Source organism: Heptranchias perlo, chromosome 24 (genome assembly GCF_035084215.1).
Source record: "Heptranchias perlo isolate sHepPer1 chromosome 24, sHepPer1.hap1, whole genome shotgun sequence".
Classification (NCBI taxonomy): domain Eukaryota; kingdom Metazoa; phylum Chordata; class Chondrichthyes; order Hexanchiformes; family Hexanchidae; genus Heptranchias; species Heptranchias perlo.
The window spans coordinates 50353096-50372195 of record NC_090348.1 but is presented as its reverse complement, the minus strand read 5'-3'; the positions used below and the strand labels follow the sequence as shown (position 1 = coordinate 50372195).

The following is a 19100-nucleotide window of genomic DNA, read 5'->3' as shown; positions in this document are numbered from 1 at the left end:
AAGTACTTATCCAGTTCCCTTTTGAAGGCCATGATTGAATCTGCCTCCACCACCCCCTCGGACAGTGCATTCCAGATCCTAACCACTCGCTGTGTAAAAAAGTTTTTCCTCATGTCACCTTTGGTTCTTTTGCCAATCACCGTAAATCTATATCCTCTGGTTCTTGACCCTTCCGCCAATGGGAACAGTTTCTCTCTCTCTACTGTCTAGACCCTTCATGATTTGAATACCTCTATCAAATCTCCTCGCAGCCATCTATGTTCCAAGGAGAACATCCCCAGCTTATCCATGTAACTAAAGACCCTCATCCCTGGAATCATTCTAGTCAATCTCTTCTGCACCCTCTCTAAGGCCTTCACATCTTTCCTAAAGTGCAGTGCCCAGAACTGGACACAATACTCCAGTTGTGGCCAAACCAGTGATTTATAAAGGTTCATCATGATTTCCTTACTTTTGAACACTCTGCCTCTATTTATAAAGCCCAGGATCCCGTATGCGGTTTTAACTGCTTTCTCAACCTGCCCTGCCACCTTCAATGATTTGTGTATATATACCCCCAGATCTCTCTGTTCCTGTACACCTTTTAGAGATGTGCTCTCCAGTTTATATTGCCTCTCCTCGTTCTTCCTACCGAAATGTATCATTTCGCATTTTTCTGTGTTAAATTTCATCTGCCACGTGTCCGCCCACACCACCAGCCTGTCTCTATCCTCCTGAAGTCTATCGCTATCCTCCTCACTGTTTACTACCCTTCCAAGTTTTGCGTCATCTGCAAATTTTGAAATTGTGCCCTGTACACCCAAGTCCAACTCATTAATATATATCGAGAAAAGCAGTGGTCCCAGCACCAACCCCTGGGAAAATCACTGTACACCTCCCTCTGAAAAACAACTGTTCACCACTACTGTCTGTTTCCTGTCCCTTAGCCAATTCTGTATCCATGTTGCTACTGCACCCTTAATTACATGGGCCGCAATCTTGATAATAAGCTACCGTGTGGCACTTTATCAAACGCCTTTTGAAAGTCCATATACACCATATCAACTGCATTGCCCTCATCTACCCTCTGTTACCTCATCAAAAATCTCTATCAGGTTTTTTAAACACTATTTGCCTTTAACAAATCCGTGCTGGTTTTCCCTAATCAATCCACCCTCGTCCACGTGACTGTTAATTCTGTCCCGGATAATCGTTTCTAAAAGTTTCCCCACCACTGAGGTTAAACTGACTGGCCTGTAGTTGCTGGGTTTATCCTTGCAACCTTTTTTGAACAAGGGTGTAACATTTGCAATTCTCCAGTCCTCTGGCACCACACCCATATCTATGGATTTTTGGAATATTATGGCCAGTACCTCTGCAATTTTCACCCTTACTTCCCACAGCAACCTAGGATGCATGCCATCCGGACCGGGTGACGTATTTACTTTAAGTACAGCTCGTCTTTGAAGTACCTCTTCTTTCTCAATTTTTAGCCTATCCAGTATCTCAACCATATCTTCCTTTACTGAGACTCTGGCAGCGACTTCTTCCTTGGTAAAGACAGATGCAAAGTACTCATTTACTACCTCGACCATTCCCTCTTCTTCCATGAGTAGATCTCCTTTATGGTCCCTAATCGGCCCCACCCCTCATCTGACTACCCATTTACTTATTACATGCCTGTAGAAGTCTTTTGGATTCCCTTTTATGTTGGCCACCAGTCTATTTTCATACTCTTTGCTCCTCTGATTTCCTTTTTCACTTCCCCTCTGAACTTTCTATATTCTGCCTGGTTCTCTCGTGTTATCAACCTGACATCTGTCATACGCCCCTTTTTTCCGTCTTGTCTTACCCACAATCTCTTGTCATCCAGGGAGCTCTGGCTTTAGTTGCCCTACCTTTCTGTCTCGTGGGAACGTGCCTGGACTGTACCCGAACCATCTCCTCTTTGAAGGCCGCCCACTGTTCAATTACAGTTTGGCCTGCCAATCTTTGATTCCAATTTACCCGGGCCAAATCTGTTCTCATCCCATTGAAATTGGCCCTCCTCCAATTGAGTATTTTTACTTTAGAGTGGTCCGTGTCCTTTTCCATAGCTATTCTAAACCTTATGATACTATGATCGCTGCTCCCTAAATGCTCCCCCACTGACACCTGGCCCGCCTCATTCCCTAGAACCAAGTTCAGCAATGCCTCTTTCCTCATTGGGTCGGAAACTTACTGGTTAAGTTATCCTGAACACATTTGAAAAATTCCTCCCCCTCTTTGCCCCTTATTGTTATCCCAGTCTATATTAGGATAGTTGAATCCCCAAATATCACTGCTCTATGGCTTTTGCACCTCTCTGTAATTTCCCTGCAAATTTGCTCCTCTATCTCCTTCCCACTAGTTGGTGGCCTATAGAATACACCCAGTAGTGTAATGGCACCTTTTTATTTCTTACTCTAACCAAATAGATTCTGTCCTTGATCCCTCCAGGACATCCTCTCGCTCCAGTACTGCAATATTCTCCTTAATCAATACTGCCACCCACCCTCCTTTCTTTCCTGAACATCTTGTATCCAGGAATATTTAGTACCCAATCCTGCCGTTTTTTGAGCCAGATCTCTGTTTCACCACAACATTGTATTCCCTTGTGGCTATTTGCGCCTGCAGCTAATCAACTTTTTTTTAACACGTTTTGTGTGTTTACACACATGCTCTGCAAACTAGTCTTAGACTTACTTGTACTCTCTCTTAGTCTGATCCCACCTAATACAGTACTATTACTTGTTCTTGTGCTATCTCTCTCCCCCGATCCTTTGTACCCCTTGTTTCTCCTTTCCATTGCTACATCCTGGCCCATCCTCCTGCCAAATTAGTTTTAAACCACTCCCCACATCACTTGCAAACCTCTCCGTGAGGACGTTGGTCCCAGCCCCGTTGAGGTGCAACCTGTCCGGCCTGTACAGGTCCCACCTTCCCCAGATGCCCCAGGAATCTAAAGTCCTCTCTCCAGCCACACATTCATTTGCTCTATCCTCCTATTTTTATACTCACTAGCGCGTGGCACCGGGACTAATCCAGAGATTACTACCATTGAGGTCCTGATTCTTAACCTCTTTCCTAATTCCTTAAAATCTGCCTGTAGGACCTCATTCCTCTTTCTGCCTATGTCATTGGTACCGATATGGACCACGACCTCTGGCTGTTCACCCGCACCCCCCCCCCCCCCCCCCCCAGAATGTTCTGCAGCCACTCAGTGACATCGTTGACCGTGGCACCAGGGAGGCAACATACCATCCTGGAATCACGTCTGTGGCCGCAGAAACTCCCGTCTGCGGCCGCAACTATAAATCCCCTTTTACTATCACTCTACTGACTCTTCTCCTTCTCCTCCTCACCACCCCCCCCCTCCCTGTACAGCTGAGCCATCTATGGTGCTGTGGATGTGGCTCTGGCTGCACTCCCCAGAGGAACCCGCTCCCTCACCAGCATTCGGAACTGAATACTGGTTAGAGAGATTAGATAGTTGACGACATTTCTGATGAAGTATCCACAAATACTAATGGCTTCCTTTTTAAAAATTACATTGAATTGCAACACAGAAATAGGCCTTTCAGCCCAACCAGTCCATGTTTATCCTCCACACGAGTATTGTCTTAATCCCATGTTCCCGCCTTGTTCCCAGATTGCTTTCTTCCCCTTTCCTTCAACTACGAGCTACCACATGGAGTAGTTGAGGTGACTAGCATAGATGTATTTAAGGGGAAGCTAGATAAGTACATGAGGGAGAAAGGAATAGAAGGTTATGTTGATAAGGTGAGATGAAGTAGGGTGGGCGGAGCATAAGCGCCGGCATAGTCCTGTTGGGCTGAATGGCCTGTTTCTATGCTGTAAATTCTATATAACTAACCTATTCTTAAATGTTGACATGGTCTCTGCTTCAATCACTCACTCCGGTAGTGCTTTCCACAGCCTCATAGCTCTCTGTTTTTAAAAAAAATGTTTTTAAAGTTTCTCCCAGCTCTCCCTCCTAAATCTCTTGCATTAATCTTGTATTTATGTGCCCTTGTTCTAGACTCCTGAATCTCTAGAAGCGGTCTGCTGTCTTTTCCCTTCATAACATTAAATACCTCTATGAAATCAACCTTAACCTCCTCGGTCCTAATGAAAGCAGCCCCAAAAATTCCCAGGTCTAGCTGCAAATACATATCAAAAGTTGTCCCTTCACTGGTTGTGTATATACATTTAAATAGAGAATGTTGCATGGAAAAGTTTAGGAATTAATATACTGTCATGAAGTTTTAGCACTGTGTAAACTGTCTAAAATAATTTGTTTTCCTCTGTACCTTAGTGGGACTGGATGCCGCTGGTAAAACTACAATTCTGTACAAGCTCAAGCTGGGAGAAATTGTCACTACCATTCCAACGATCGGTAGGTTTCTCATGATTTTCATTTTGGGATAGGGCAGAAACATTGGGCTCAATTTTAAAACCGAGCTGGGAAGGGGGCAGGGAGGTCAAATTGAGGACGGAAAACCCATTAGTATGGGTTTCCCGGACATCCGTACAACTTTGACATAGGGACGTCTTTTTTGGTCAGTTTCCCGTCCCACTGATCGGCCTGAATGACCGGCTGGTCTCAGTTGGATGGGAGACCAGCCAGGGAGAGGATGTGCTCAGGTAAGTCTTTATTTGAATGGATGGGGGGGTGGGCATGGGGGCATAGGTTGGCATGGGTGGGCATAGGTTGGCACAGGGTCGTGAGTCAATGGTAGGGCGACCCCATGTCTGTGAATAATATCACCATGGGGCAGCATTTAGAAGAGGTTGAGAAGGGATAATGGAGCACAGTCACAGAGGATGTCATTTGTAACTTTGGTAGCATTGTTTTGGTGTGTGAAAGGTATGGAAACCTGATTGGAGAGATTCAAATAAGGAGTTATGGGAAAGATGAGCATGGATTTGGAGACCACAACACATTCAAGGACTTTGGAGAGGTTCTAAGATGGGGCAGTGGTTTGCAAGGACAGAGTGGTTGAGGGTGTTTTTTTTTGAAGAGGGGGTGATGATGGTAGTTTTGAAATTGAGGGGGACAGTACCTGAGGAGAGGGAATCATTAACAATGTCAGCTAGCATGGGGGCCAGGGAGGTGGATGAGCTTGGAGAGGGTACGAGGTGAGATAGGAAAGAAACTAGAGAGTGATATGGGTTCAGGATGAGCTGAGGAGCAGTTTGACTTGGTGGACGAGGGGAAAGGAGGGTCAGCAGCAGAAGTAGGTGATTGGATGGTCTTATTCTTGATGACTAAGTCCATTAGGTCCTCGCACTAGTTGGAGGTGAGGTTGGAGCAGGGAAGAGGTTTAATGAGAGGGCTGATAGTGGAGAAAAGGAGCTGGGGGGTTATGTTTTCTCTTCCTAGATGATTCTGGAGTAGAGTGTGTTTTTTGCAGAGCAGAGCAGGGCTTGATGTGCTCCAGCCAGATATGATGCTGGAAGGCTAATCCAGCTGTATGTCAGATAGTTAAGTCTGTGCACCTTGGACTTGAGAAAGCGAAGGGGCAATGCCACGAGAAATGACCGACAGAAAAGGTTTTGCTGGGGCCAAGGGCATCAAAGATGGAAATGATGGAGTGATTGAGCAGATCGATAGCTGCAGAAGTATCGTAGCAAATGGCCTAAGACTAGGCAGTGAGGAGTTTGAAAGTGCAGTTGTAAATGCTTGGAGAATTTTTTCCAGGGTCGAATGCAGAAGGTAGTGGGTTTGAAAGGTGATGTGGGAGGTGAGGGGTACAAGCCAGTGGTTGGAGATGGCCTTGTCTGATCAAGGCCATGGAAGCACAGGTACTACGGGAAATGGTGAGGTTGAGGGGATGGTCATGAATATGCATGAGAGTTTGTATGGAGGGACGGGTTTAGGGAGAACAGGAGAGCAGTGAAATCAGAGGAGAGAAGGTAAGGTGAGCTGAGATGGAGATTGAAATTACTGAGGATGAGGAGTCACTCAATGCAGAGGCTGAAGGAGGATATCTTAGTGAGAAGCTTGGGTGCTGGGGTAGCGAGGATGGTTGACAATGAGGATATTATAGAAGAAGTTGGAGGGGGTAGAACTGAGAGACGGTGCCAGAGCAGTAGGGGGAGAGATCAAGGTGTGACTTGGTGATAAGGGCCATGCCATTACCTCAGCAGTAAGTATAGCTGGGCGGAGAGGCCTTGGTAAGGGGTAAGGTATTGCCACCCGTGAAACAAGTTTCAGTCAAAGCAGTGATGTCAATGCAACTTGGATAATAAGGTCGTAGATGGCAAGGACCATGTTCAGTGAATGGACATTCTAGAAGGAATTGTGGAGGGGGCAGTGATTGATCCACTGGCAGAGTCCAAGGGGTAGTGTTGGGTGGGTTGAGCGAGACGGAAAGGAGGTTGACTAGGTTAGTCCCCAGTGGGTACGCTGGGCAGGAAGACCGGTGAGAGGAGGTTGGGACAGTAGGGTTGCTGCTTGTAAGGTGACAATGATGGGTGCCTCGATGGGCTGTCTGGAGAAGACCGAGAGGCACAGAGGATAGCTGTGAATTTATTCAATGGGGATTCAAGCCTGGGTTTGTGGCTGGAGAGTAGGAAGGCAGAGGAGTAGTGATGAGTTGGGGTAGAGATTGGCAGAACAAAGTATCTGAGGCGCGAAATGAAAGGTGGCATGTCTGACTGAAAAGGGAAGCGACCATGGGAAACTTGCTTTTTGACATTAAAAATAAACTGAAGCTGTGCAGTCCTGATTATGGTCTAGTGACTGAACATTAAGGTATTCTCTTATTTCAGGTTTCAATGTGGAGACTGTCGAGTTCAAGAATATCTGCTTCACTGTGTGGGATGTGGGGGGTCAGGATAAAATTCGTCCTTTGTGGAGGCACTACTTCCAAAACACACAGGTACGTGAATGCTGGTAACTCCTGGGCATGTCCTGGTTTTGTTGGCTCTTACACCACTAATCAAAATTCCTCAACATATTTACAAGCCCCTGCAGGCAAGAGTGAATAGTAACTGTCAAGTACATGAATGAAAAGGGCAGTAATGCTTGGCTCCAGACCTCAGCACTGCCTTGATCTAGAGATCGATGCAAAAGCTGAAGAGGTGAGAGTGACTGCCCTTGACATGCCGGCAGCATTTGACCGAGTATAGCACCAAGGAGCCCGAGCAAAACTGAAGTCAAAGGGAAAACTCTCCAATGGCTGGAGTCATACCTGCGCAAGGGAAGATGGACGTGGTTGTCAGAGGTCAATCATCTCAGCCCCAGGACATCACTGCAGAAGTTCCTCAGGGCAGTGTCCTAGTCTCAACTATCTTCAGTTGCTTCATTGTTGATCTTCTCTCCATCATAAGGTCAGAAGTGAGGCTGTTTGCTGATGAATCCAAAGTGTTGGGCTTCATTCACAACCCTTCTGATCATGAAGCAGTCCATTGCCAGTCAACAGCAGAACCTGGATGTCGTCTGGACTTGGACTGACAAGTAACAGATAACATTTGCGTCATGCAAATGCCAGGTAATAACCATCTATTACAGAAGAAAGCCCAGCCACCTCCCCATGACCTTCAGTGGCACCACTATCACCGAGTTCGCTGCCGTTAACATCCTGGGGGTCATTATTGACCAGAAGCAGAACTGGACCAGCCATATAAACACTGGCTACAAGAGCAGGGCAGAGGCTGGGTACTCTGCGGCAAGTGGCTCACCACCTGACCCCTCAAAGCCTCGGCACTATCTACAAAGTTCAAATCAAGAGATGGATGGAATACCCACCACTCGCCTAGATGGGAGAAGCCGCAACAACATTCAAGAAGCTCAACACCGTCCAGGACAGAGCAGTTTCCTTGATCGGTGCCCCTGCCACTGGACTCAGTATCCATCCTCTCCACCGCTGGTGCTTTGTGACTGCAGTGTGTACGATCTACAGGATTACATCAAGTCTACAGTACAGAAACAGGCTTTCGGCCCAACTGGTCTTTGCCGTTTATGCTCCACACAAGCCTCCTCCCTCCCTGCTTCATCTAACCCTATCAGCACACCTCTATTCCTTTCTCCCTCGTGCTTATCTAGCTTCCTGTTAAATGCATCTATGCTATTTGCCTCATCTACTCCTTGTGGTAGCGTGTTCCACATTCTTACCACTCTTTGGGTAAAGAAGTTTCTCCTGAATTCCCTATTGGATTTATTAGTATCATTGTAGGTGCAGCACAGGAGGAGGCCATCTGGCCCATCGTGCCTGTGCTGGCTCTTTGAAAGATCTATCCAATTAGTCCTATGCCCCTGCTCTTTCCCCACAGCCCTGTAATTTTTTTTCCTTCAAGTATTTATCCAATTCCCTTTCGAAAGTTACTATTCAATCTGCTTCCACCACTCTTTCAGGCAATGCATTCCAGATAATTTGCACTAGAGAGGGAACAGAGGAGATTTGAGGATGTTGCCAGGGCTGGAGAATTTTAGCTGAGAAAAGAAAGGACAGGCTTGGGTTGTTTTCTTTGGAGAAAAGGAGGCTGAGTGGAGATTTAATTGAAGTACATAAAATTATGACTGGACTAGATAGAGTGGATAGGGGAGGACCTGTTTCCCTTAGAGGGGTCAGTGATCAGGGAATTTAAAGTAATTGGTAGAAGGATTAGAGAGGAGCTGGGGAGAAATTTTTTCACCCAGAAGGGTCTGAAACTCACTGCCTGAAAGGGTGGTAGAGGCAGAAACCCTCAACTCATTTTAAAAAAATACTTGGATGTGCACTTGAAGTGCTGTAACCTACAGGGCTACAGACCAAGTGCTGGTAAGCAGGATTAAGCCGGCACGGACACAATGGGCTGAATGGCTGCCTTCTGTGCCATAACTTTCCATGATTATCACAACTCGCTGAGTTTAAAAAAAAGTTTCCTCAGTTGGCTCTTTTGCCGATCGCCGTAAATCTGTGTCCTCTGGTTACCGACCCTTCTGCCACTGGAAACAGTTTCTCCTTATTTACTCTGTCAAAACTATTCATTATTTTGATCACCCCTATCAAATCTCCCCTTAACCTTCTCTGCTCTAAGGTGAACAACCCCAGCTTCTCCAGTCTCTCCACATGACTGAAGTCCCTCATCCCTGGCACTATTCTAGTTAATCTCTTCTGCACCCTCTCTAAGGCCTTGACATCCTTTCTAAAGTGTGGTGCCCAGAAATGAACACATTACTCTAGTTGAGGCCTATCCAGTGTTTTATAAAGCTTTAGCATCACTTCCTTGCTTTTATACTGTGTGCCTTTATTAATAAAGCCTAGGATCCCATATGCAATTTTAGCAGCCTTCTCAATTTGTCCTGCCATCTTCAAAGATTTGTGTACATGTACCCACTTTAAAATTATTCCGTTTAGTTTATATTGCCTCTCCTCATTCTTCCTACCAAAATGCAGCACTTCACATTTCTCTGTTAAATTTCATCTGCCATGTGTCTGCCCATTTCACCTATCTATGTCCTCCTGATGGCTGTTACTATCCTCCACATTGATTACTACATTTCCAAGTTTTGTGGCATCTGCAAACTTTGCAATTTTACTCTCTCTACCCAAGTCCAGGTCATTAATATATCAAAATGAGTAGTGGTCCTTATACTCACCCCTGGGGAATACCACTGTATACTTCCCTCCAGTCTGAAAAACAACTGTTCACCACTACTGTCTGCTTTTCTGTCCCTTAGCCAATTTTATATTCATGATGCCACTGTCCCTTTAATCCCATGGGCTTTAATTTTGCTAACAAGCTTTATCAAATGCCTTTTGAAAGTCCATATACACATCAACCGCACTACCCTCATCAACCCTCTCCGTTACTTCATCAAAGAACTCAATCAAGTTGGTCAAACACGATATTCCTTTAAGAAATCAGTGCTGACTTTCATTTATTAGCCCATACTTTTCCAAATGCCAATTAATTTTGTCCTGGATTATTGTATCTCAAAGTTTCCCCATCTCCAACATTAGGCTGACTGGCCTGTAATTGCCAGGTTTATCCCTCTCCCCTTTTTTGAACAGGGGTATAACATTTGCAATCCTCCAGTCCTCCAGCACCATCCCCACATCTAAGGGGGATTGGAAGAATGTGGCCAGAGCCTCCACAATTTCCACCCTTACTTCCCTCAGTAACCTAGGATGCATCTCATCTGGACCGGGTGATTTTTCTACTTTGAGTGCTGCCAATCTTTTAAGTACCTCCTTTATTTTTATCCTATCCAGTATTGCTACTACCTCCCCCTTTACTGCTACAATGACGGCATCCTCTTCTCTAGTGAAGACATATGAAGTATTCATTTAGTACTTCAGCCATGCCTTCTGCCTTCCACAAGAAGATCTCCTTTTTTGCCCCTAATTGGTCCCACGCTTGCCTTTCACTACCCTTTTGCTATTTATATGTTTATAAAAGACTTTTGGGTTCTGTACTTTCTGTATTCAGCCTGGTTGTCTACTAGAATATGAAACTTACACTAGTCATAAGCCTCCTTTTTCTGTTTCATTTTAATCTCTATACTTTGTCATCCAGGGAGCTCCAGCTTTAGATGCCCTTCCTTTCCCCTTCGTAGGGGTGTGTCTACTCTGTACCCGAATCAACTTCACCTTGAAGGCCTCCAATTACTGTTTTGTCTATCAATTTTTGACTCCAATCCACCTGGGCAAGGTCCCTTTTTAACTCACTGAAATTTGCCTTCCTCCTATGAAGCTTTTTCACATTTGATTGTTCCTTGTCCTTTTCCATAACCATTCTAATCCTAATATTATGATCACTGTTCCCCAAATGCTCCCCTGCTGAAACTCACTTCATTCTCCAGAACTAGATCCAGCATTGTTTCCTTCCTGGTTGGGCTGGAAACACACTGTTCCAGAAAGATCTCAAACACATTTCAGGAATTCCTCCCCCTCTTTGCCCTTTACACTGTTACTGTCCCAGTCTATATTGGGATAATTGAAGTCCCCCATTATCTATAATTCTGGCATCTTTCTGTAATTTGCCTGTAAATGTTCTCCTCTATCACCTTCTCACTATTTGATGGCCTATAGTATACACCCAGTAGTGTAATAACTCCTCTATTGTTCCTTACTTCTGACCAATATCTTCTATTGATGATCTCTAGTTTTGGGCTCCCCCACAAGTGGAAACATTTTCTCTACATCTACCCTATCAAACCCTTTCATTATCTTAAAGACCTCTATCAGGTCACCCTTCAGCCTCTTTTCTAGAGAAAAGAGCCCCAGCCTGTTTAGTCTTTCCTGATAAGTATATCCTCTCAGTTCTGGTATCATCCCTGTGAATTTTTTTGCATCTTCTCCAATGCCTCTATATCCTTTGTATAATATGGAGACCAGAACTGTGCACAGTATTCCAAGTGTGGTCTATCCAAGGTTCTGTACAAGTTTAACATAACTTTTCTGCTTTTCAATTCTATTCCTCTAGAAATGAACCCCAGTGCTTGGTTTACCTTATTTATGGCCTTATTAACCTGCGTTGCTAATTTTAGTGATTTGTGTATCTGCCCTGCGAACCCATTGCTCCTCTTCCCCATTTCGACTCTTATTATCCAAGTAATATTTGGCCTACTTATTTTTCCTACCAAAATGCACCACCTCATACTTATCAATATTGAAATTCATTTGCCAATTACACACTCATTCTGCAAGTTTATTAATGTCCTCTTACATTTTGTCGCATTCTTCCTTTGTATTAATTACACCCCCCAATTTTGTGTCGTCTGCAAATTTTGGACTTGTACTTCAGAGTCCAAATCATTAATGTGAATTGTGAACAACAATGGTTCCAGCACCGATCCCTGTGGAACACCACTTCCCACCTTTTGCCAGTCTGAGTAACTACCCTTAACCCCTACTCTGTTTTCTGTTTTGTAGTCAGCTTGTTATCCATTCTGCTACCTGTCCCCTGACTCCATCTTAGTCATGAGGATGCACTGCAGCAACTCACCAAGGTTACTTCAACAGCACCTCCCTCCCCTACAACCTCCACCACCAAGAAGGACAAGAGCATCAATGTTGTGGAAACATCATTACCTCTAAGCTCCCCTCCAGGCTAACCACCATCCAGATCTAAATTGCCATTCCTTCATTGTCGCTGGGTCAGAATCCTTGAATTCCCTAGTTGACACCATTTTTGGAGCACCTTCACCACAGGACTGCAGTGGTTCAAGTAGGTAAAAGGCCCGCCACCACCGCCTCGGGGCACCTAGGGATGGGCAATAAATATGGCCCTGCTAGCGACGCCCACATCCCCAGAACAAATATAACAAAAAACTTTCAGACTTAGTCTTTGAAGAGTCTCGTTACTCTGCAACTAATATAAATAACAGCTATTTTTCTGCAGACTGTTGCTTTTTTTGTACGCACCGAGTCATAAATGGGAAAGTATAAACCTATTTGGCTAGGCTGTGATTTTAAAGCCACCCACTCCCAATGTGTAGGAAAGTTTAAATTAGTATTTGTATTCGGAAGGGAAAGATTTTACCTGACCAAGTGAGAATCCAATTAAACTGTGGAAAAGCCTATGCCGACACCAACACCATGATGTGCCTTTCTGAAATGTTTTCCACAAAGCTCTACACAATAGGTTATTAGTTAAAAACCTGTTCAGGATGAATAACAAACTGGCTGAAGTGTAGAAAACGATGGATAATGGAATTATGTTTGAGTGGGGTGTGGTTTGAGTGGGTGCCTCGGGCTCATTGTGACCACCACTGATCTAATTTACATAAGTGACCGAGGCATGATTTAGCTCGGAGCCTGGAACCCAGCGTGTGTGTGGATATTCGCGCGCAGAACCCGGAAGTCAAGTGAGTGCATCGCAACTCAACTGAAGGTAAGTATTTGTGCTTCTGGGTTTCTCACGCGTCGTAGAATCATAGAAAGTTACAGCACAGAAGGAGGCCATTTGGCCCATCGTGTCCGTGCTGGCCGAAAAAGAGCTATCCAGCTTAATCCCACTTTCCAGTATTTGGTCTGTAGCCCTGTAGGTTATAGCACTTCAAGTGCATGTCCAAGTACTTTTCAAATGAATTGAGGGTTTCTGCCTCTACCACCCTTTCAGGCAGTGAGTTCCAGACCCCCACCATTCTGTGGGTGAAAAAATTTCTCCTCCGCTCCTGTCTAATCCTTCTATCAGTTACCTTAAATCTATGCCCCCAGTCATTGACCCCTCTGCTAAGGGAACTAGGTCCTCCCTATCCACTCTATCTAGTCCCGTCATAATTTTATATACCTCAACTAAATCTCCTCTCAGCCTCCTTTGTTCCAAAGAAAACAACTCCAGCCTATCCAATCTTTTCTCGTAGCTAAAATTCTCCAGCCTTGGCAACTTTGGCAGGAGGAATAGAAAAGCAGTATATTTAAATGGAGAGAGATTGCAGAACTCCGAGGTACAGAGGGATCTGGGTGTCCTAGTATGTGAATCACAAAAAGTTAGTATGCAGGTACAGCAAGTGATTAGGAAGGCAAATGGAATGTTGTCATTTATTGCAAGGGGAATGGAATGTAAAAGTAGAGATGTTTTGCTACAGTTGTACAGGGCATTGGTGAGACCACATCTAGAATACTGTGTGCAGTTTTGATCTCCTTATTTAAGAAAGGACCAAAAGAGACCATAAGGGATAGGAGTAGGCCATTTGGTCCCTCGAACCTGCTCAGCCATTCAATGAGATCATGGCTGTTCTGATTTTTACCTCAACTCCACTTTCCCGCTCTTTCCCCATATCCATTGACTCCCTTGCTGATCAAAAATTTGTCTAACTCAGCCTTGAATGTATTCAATGACTCAGCCTCCACAGCTTTCAGGGGTAAAGAATTCCAAAGATTCACGACCCTCTGGGAGAAGAAATTCCTCCTCATTTCCGTCGTAAATGGGCAACCCCTTATTCTGAGACTATGCCCCCTAGTTTTAGACTCTCCCATGAGGGGTAATGTCCCCTCAGAATCTTGTATGTTTCAATAAGATCTCCTCTCATTCTTCTAAACTCCAATGAGTATAGACCCAACCTGTTCAATCTTTCCTCATAAGACAACCCTTCCATACCCGGAATCAACTGAGTGAACCTTCTCTGAACTGCCTCCAATGCAAGTATGTCCTTCCTTAAATAAGGGCACCAGAACTGTATGCAGTACTCCAAATGTCCTGCTACTACTTCCTTAATAATGGATTCTAGCATTTTCCCAATGGCAGATGTTAGGCTAACTGGTCTATAGTTACTTGCTTTCTGTCTCACTCCCTTCTTGAATAGGGGTATTATGTTTGCGGTTTTCCAATACACTGGGACCTTACCAGAATCTAGTGAATTCTGGAAGATTACAACCAATGCATCCACTATCTCTGTAGCCACTTCCTTTAAGACCCTCTGATGCAAGCCATTCGGTCCAGGGGACTGATCAGCCTTTAGACCCATTAGTTTACCTCGTATTTATACTCCAGTGATAGTGATTTGTTTTTAGTTCCTCCCTCCCCTTTGCCTCTTGATTTTCCTATATTATTGATATGTTATTAGTGTCTTCTACTGTGAAGACAGATACAAAATATCTATTCAATTCCTGTGCCATTTCCTTGTTTTCCATTATTTCCCCAGTCTCATCCTCTAAGGGACCAATAATGTTGTGGAAACATCATTACCTCTAAGCTCCCCTCCAGGCTAACCACCATCCAGATCTAAATTGCCATTCCTTCATTGTCGCTGGGTCAGAATCCTTGAATTCCCTAGTTGACACCATTTTTGGAGCACCTTCACCACAGGACTGCAGTGGTTCAAGTAGGTAAAAGGCCCGCCACCACCGCCTCGGGGCACCTAGGGATGGGCAATAAATATGGCCCTGCTAGCGACGCCCACATCCCCAGAACAAATATAACAAAAAACTTTCAGACTTAGTCTTTGAAGAGTCTCGTTACTCTGCAACTAATATAAATAACAGCTATTTTTCTGCAGACTGTTGCTTTTTTTGTACGCACCGAGTCATAAATGGGAAAGTATAAACCTATTTGGCTAGGCTGTGATTTTAAAGCCACCCACTCCCAATGTGTAGGAAAGTTTAAATTAGTATTTGTATTCGGAAGGGAAAGATTTTACCTGACCAAGTGAGAATCCAATTAAACTGTGGAAAAGCCTATGCCGACACCAACACCATGATGTGCCTTTCTGAAATGTTTTCCACAAAGCTCTACACAATAGGTTATTAGTTAAAAACCTGTTCAGGATGAATAACAAACTGGCTGAAGTGTAGAAAACGATGGATAATGGAATTATGTTTGAGTGGGGTGTGGTTTGAGTGGGTGCCTCGGGCTCATTGTGACCACCACTGATCTAATTTACATAAGTGACCGAGGCATGATTTAGCTCGGAGCCTGGAACCCAGCGTGTGTGTGGATATTCGCGCGCAGAACCCGGAAGTCAAGTGAGTGCATCGCAACTCAACTGAAGGTAAGTATTTGTGCTTCTGGGTTTCTCACGCGTCGTAGAATCATAGAAAGTTACAGCACAGAAGGAGGCCATTTGGCCCATCGTGTCCGTGCTGGCCGAAAAAGAGCTATCCAGCTTAATCCCACTTTCCAGTATTTGGTCTGTAGCCCTGTAGGTTATAGCACTTCAAGTGCATGTCCAAGTACTTTTCAAATGAATTGAGGGTTTCTGCCTCTACCACCCTTTCAGGCAGTGAGTTCCAGACCCCCACCATTCTGTGGGTGAAAAAATTTCTCCTCCGCTCCTGTCTAATCCTTCTATCAGTTACCTTAAATCTATGCCCCCAGTCATTGACCCCTCTGCTAAGGGAACTAGGTCCTCCCTATCCACTCTATCTAGTCCCGTCATAATTTTATATACCTCAACTAAATCTCCTCTCAGCCTCCTTTGTTCCAAAGAAAACAACTCCAGCCTATCCAATCTTTTCTCGTAGCTAAAATTCTCCAGCCTTGGCAACTTTGGCAGGAGGAATAGAAAAGCAGTATATTTAAATGGAGAGAGATTGCAGAACTCCGAGGTACAGAGGGATCTGGGTGTCCTAGTATGTGAATCACAAAAAGTTAGTATGCAGGTACAGCAAGTGATTAGGAAGGCAAATGGAATGTTGTCATTTATTGCAAGGGGAATGGAATGTAAAAGTAGAGATGTTTTGCTACAGTTGTACAGGGCATTGGTGAGACCACATCTAGAATACTGTGTGCAGTTTTGATCTCCTTATTTAAGAAAGGACCAAAAGAGACCATAAGGGATAGGAGTAGGCCATTTGGTCCCTCGAACCTGCTCAGCCATTCAATGAGATCATGGCTGTTCTGATTTTTACCTCAACTCCACTTTCCCGCTCTTTCCCCATATCCATTGACTCCCTTGCTGATCAAAAATTTGTCTAACTCAGCCTTGAATGTATTCAATGACTCAGCCTCCACAGCTTTCAGGGGTAAAGAATTCCAAAGATTCACGACCCTCTGGGAGAAGAAATTCCTCCTCATTTCCGTCGTAAATGGGCAACCCCTTATTCTGAGACTATGCCCCCTAGTTTTAGACTCTCCCATGAGGGGTAATGTCCCCTCAGAATCTTGTATGTTTCAATAAGATCTCCTCTCATTCTTCTAAACTCCAATGAGTATAGACCCAACCTGTTCAATCTTTCCTCATAAGACAACCCTTCCATACCCGGAATCAACTGAGTGAACCTTCTCTGAACTGCCTCCAATGCAAGTATGTCCTTCCTTAAATAAGGGCACCAGAACTGTATGCAGTACTCCAAATGTCCTGCTACTACTTCCTTAATAATGGATTCTAGCATTTTCCCAATGGCAGATGTTAGGCTAACTGGTCTATAGTTACTTGCTTTCTGTCTCACTCCCTTCTTGAATAGGGGTATTATGTTTGCGGTTTTCCAATACACTGGGACCTTACCAGAATCTAGTGAATTCTGGAAGATTACAACCAATGCATCCACTATCTCTGTAGCCACTTCCTTTAAGACCCTCTGATGCAAGCCATTCGGTCCAGGGGACTGATCAGCCTTTAGACCCATTAGTTTACCTCGTATTTATACTCCAGTGATAGTGATTTGTTTTTAGTTCCTCCCTCCCCTTTGCCTCTTGATTTTCCTATATTATTGATATGTTATTAGTGTCTTCTACTGTGAAGACAGATACAAAATATCTATTCAATTCCTGTGCCATTTCCTTGTTTTCCATTATTTCCCCAGTCTCATCCTCTAAGGGACCAATGTTTACTTTAGCTACCCTTTTCCTTTTTATATACTTGTCGAAGCTTTTACTGTCAGTTTTTATATTTCTTGCTAGTTTACTCTCATAATTTATTTTCTCCCTCTTGATTATTCTTTTAGTCATCCTTTGCTGGTTTTTAAAGTTTTCCCAATTTTCGGGACATAATCGCTTTGGAGGCGGTTCAGAGAAGGTTCACTCGACTGATTCCTGGGATGAGGGGTTATCTTATGAGGAAAGGTTGGACAATTTTGGCCTGTATACACTGGAGTTTAGAAGAATGAGAGGTGATCTTATTGAAACATGTAAGATTCTGAGGGGACTTGAAGGGATAGATGCTGAGGGGATGTTTCCCCTTGTGGGAGAGACTAGAAGTAGGGGCTACAGTTTAAAAATAAGGGGTCTCCCATTTAGGACTGAGATGAGAAGTTTTTTCTGAGGGCCGTGAGTCTGTGGAACTCCCTACCCCAGAGAGCGGTGGAGGCAGGGTCATTGAATATTTTTAAGGCTGAGTTAGATAGATTCCTGATTAACAAGGGAATCAAAGGTTATAGTAGGTAGACGGGAAAGTAGGGTTGAGGTCACAATCAGATCAGCCATGATCTTATCAAATGGCAGAGCAGGCTTGAGGGGCCGAATGGCCTACTCCTGCTCTTAATTCGTATGTACGTATCCTCGTAAATCTCCTCTGTACCCTCTTTAGTGCATCACATCTTTCCTGTAATGTGGTGACCAGAACTGTACGCAGTACTCTAGCTGTGTCTAACCAATGTTTTATACAGTTCCATCATAACCTCCCTGCTCTTATGTTCTATGCCTCGGCTAATAAAGGAAAGTATGCCTTTTTAACCACCTTATCTACCTGTGCTGCTACCTTCAGGGATCTGTGGACATGCACTCCAAGGTCCCTTTGTTCCTCTACACCTCTCAGTATCCTCCCATTTATTGTGTACTCCCTTGCCTTGTTTTCTCTCCCCAAATGCATTACTTCACTCTTCTCTGGATTGAATTCCATTTGCCACTTTTCTGCCCACCTGACCAGTCCATTAATATCTTCCTGCAGTCTACAGCTTTCCTCCTCACTATCAACCTCATGGCCAATTTTTGTATCATCTGCAAACTTCTTGATCTATCCCCCCACATTCAAGTCCAAATCATTAATATATACCACAAAAAGTTAGGGACCTAGTACTGAGCCTTGCGGGACCTCACTGGAAACAGCCTTCCAGTCGCAAAAACACCCGTCAACCATTACCCTTTGCTTCCTGCCACTCGACCAATTTTGGATCCAACTTGCCACTTTCCCTTGGATTCCATGGGCTTTTACTTTTTTGACCAGTCTGCCATGTGGGACCTTGTCAAAAGCCTTGCTAAAATTCATGTACGCTACATCAAACGCGTTGCCCTCATCGACCCTCATTGTTACCTGCTCAAAAAATTCAATCGAGTTAGTCAGACACGACCTTCCCTTAACAAATCCATGCCCTCTGTCCTTGATTAACCCATACCTTTCTAAAAGACGGTTTATCCTGTCCCTCAGAATCGATTCCAATAATTTGCCCACCACCGAGGTTAGACTGACTGGCCTATAATTACTCGGTCTATCTCTTTCTCCCTTTTTAAACAATGGTACAACGTTAGCAGTCCTCCAATCCTCCGGCACCACGCCTGTATCCAGGGAGGATTGGAAAATGATGGTCAGAGCCTCTGCTATTTCCTCCCTTGCTTCTCTTAACAGCCTGGGATACATTTCATCCGGGCCAGGTGATTTATCTACTTTCAAAGATGCTAAACCCTTTAATACTTCCTCTCTCACTATGTTTATCCCATCCAATATTTCACACTTCTCCTCCTTAACTGCAATCTCTGCATCGTCCCCCTCTTTTGTGAAGACAAACGCAAAG

The 19100-nt window shown here is 44.4% G+C and overlaps 1 protein-coding gene across 1 annotated transcript in view; it reads left to right on the top strand.

Annotated features, from left to right (window-relative positions):
• Window positions 1–19100, top strand: part of LOC137341779 (ADP-ribosylation factor 5) — a 56261-nt gene that overhangs the window by 27818 nt on the left and 9343 nt on the right. Inside the window, exons 2-3 of the mRNA XM_068005281.1 lie at window positions 4316–4396; window positions 6775–6884. Coding sequence (XP_067861382.1) covers window positions 4316–4396; window positions 6775–6884 — 191 coding nt within the window. The remainder of the gene's footprint in view (window positions 1–4315; window positions 4397–6774; window positions 6885–19100) is intronic.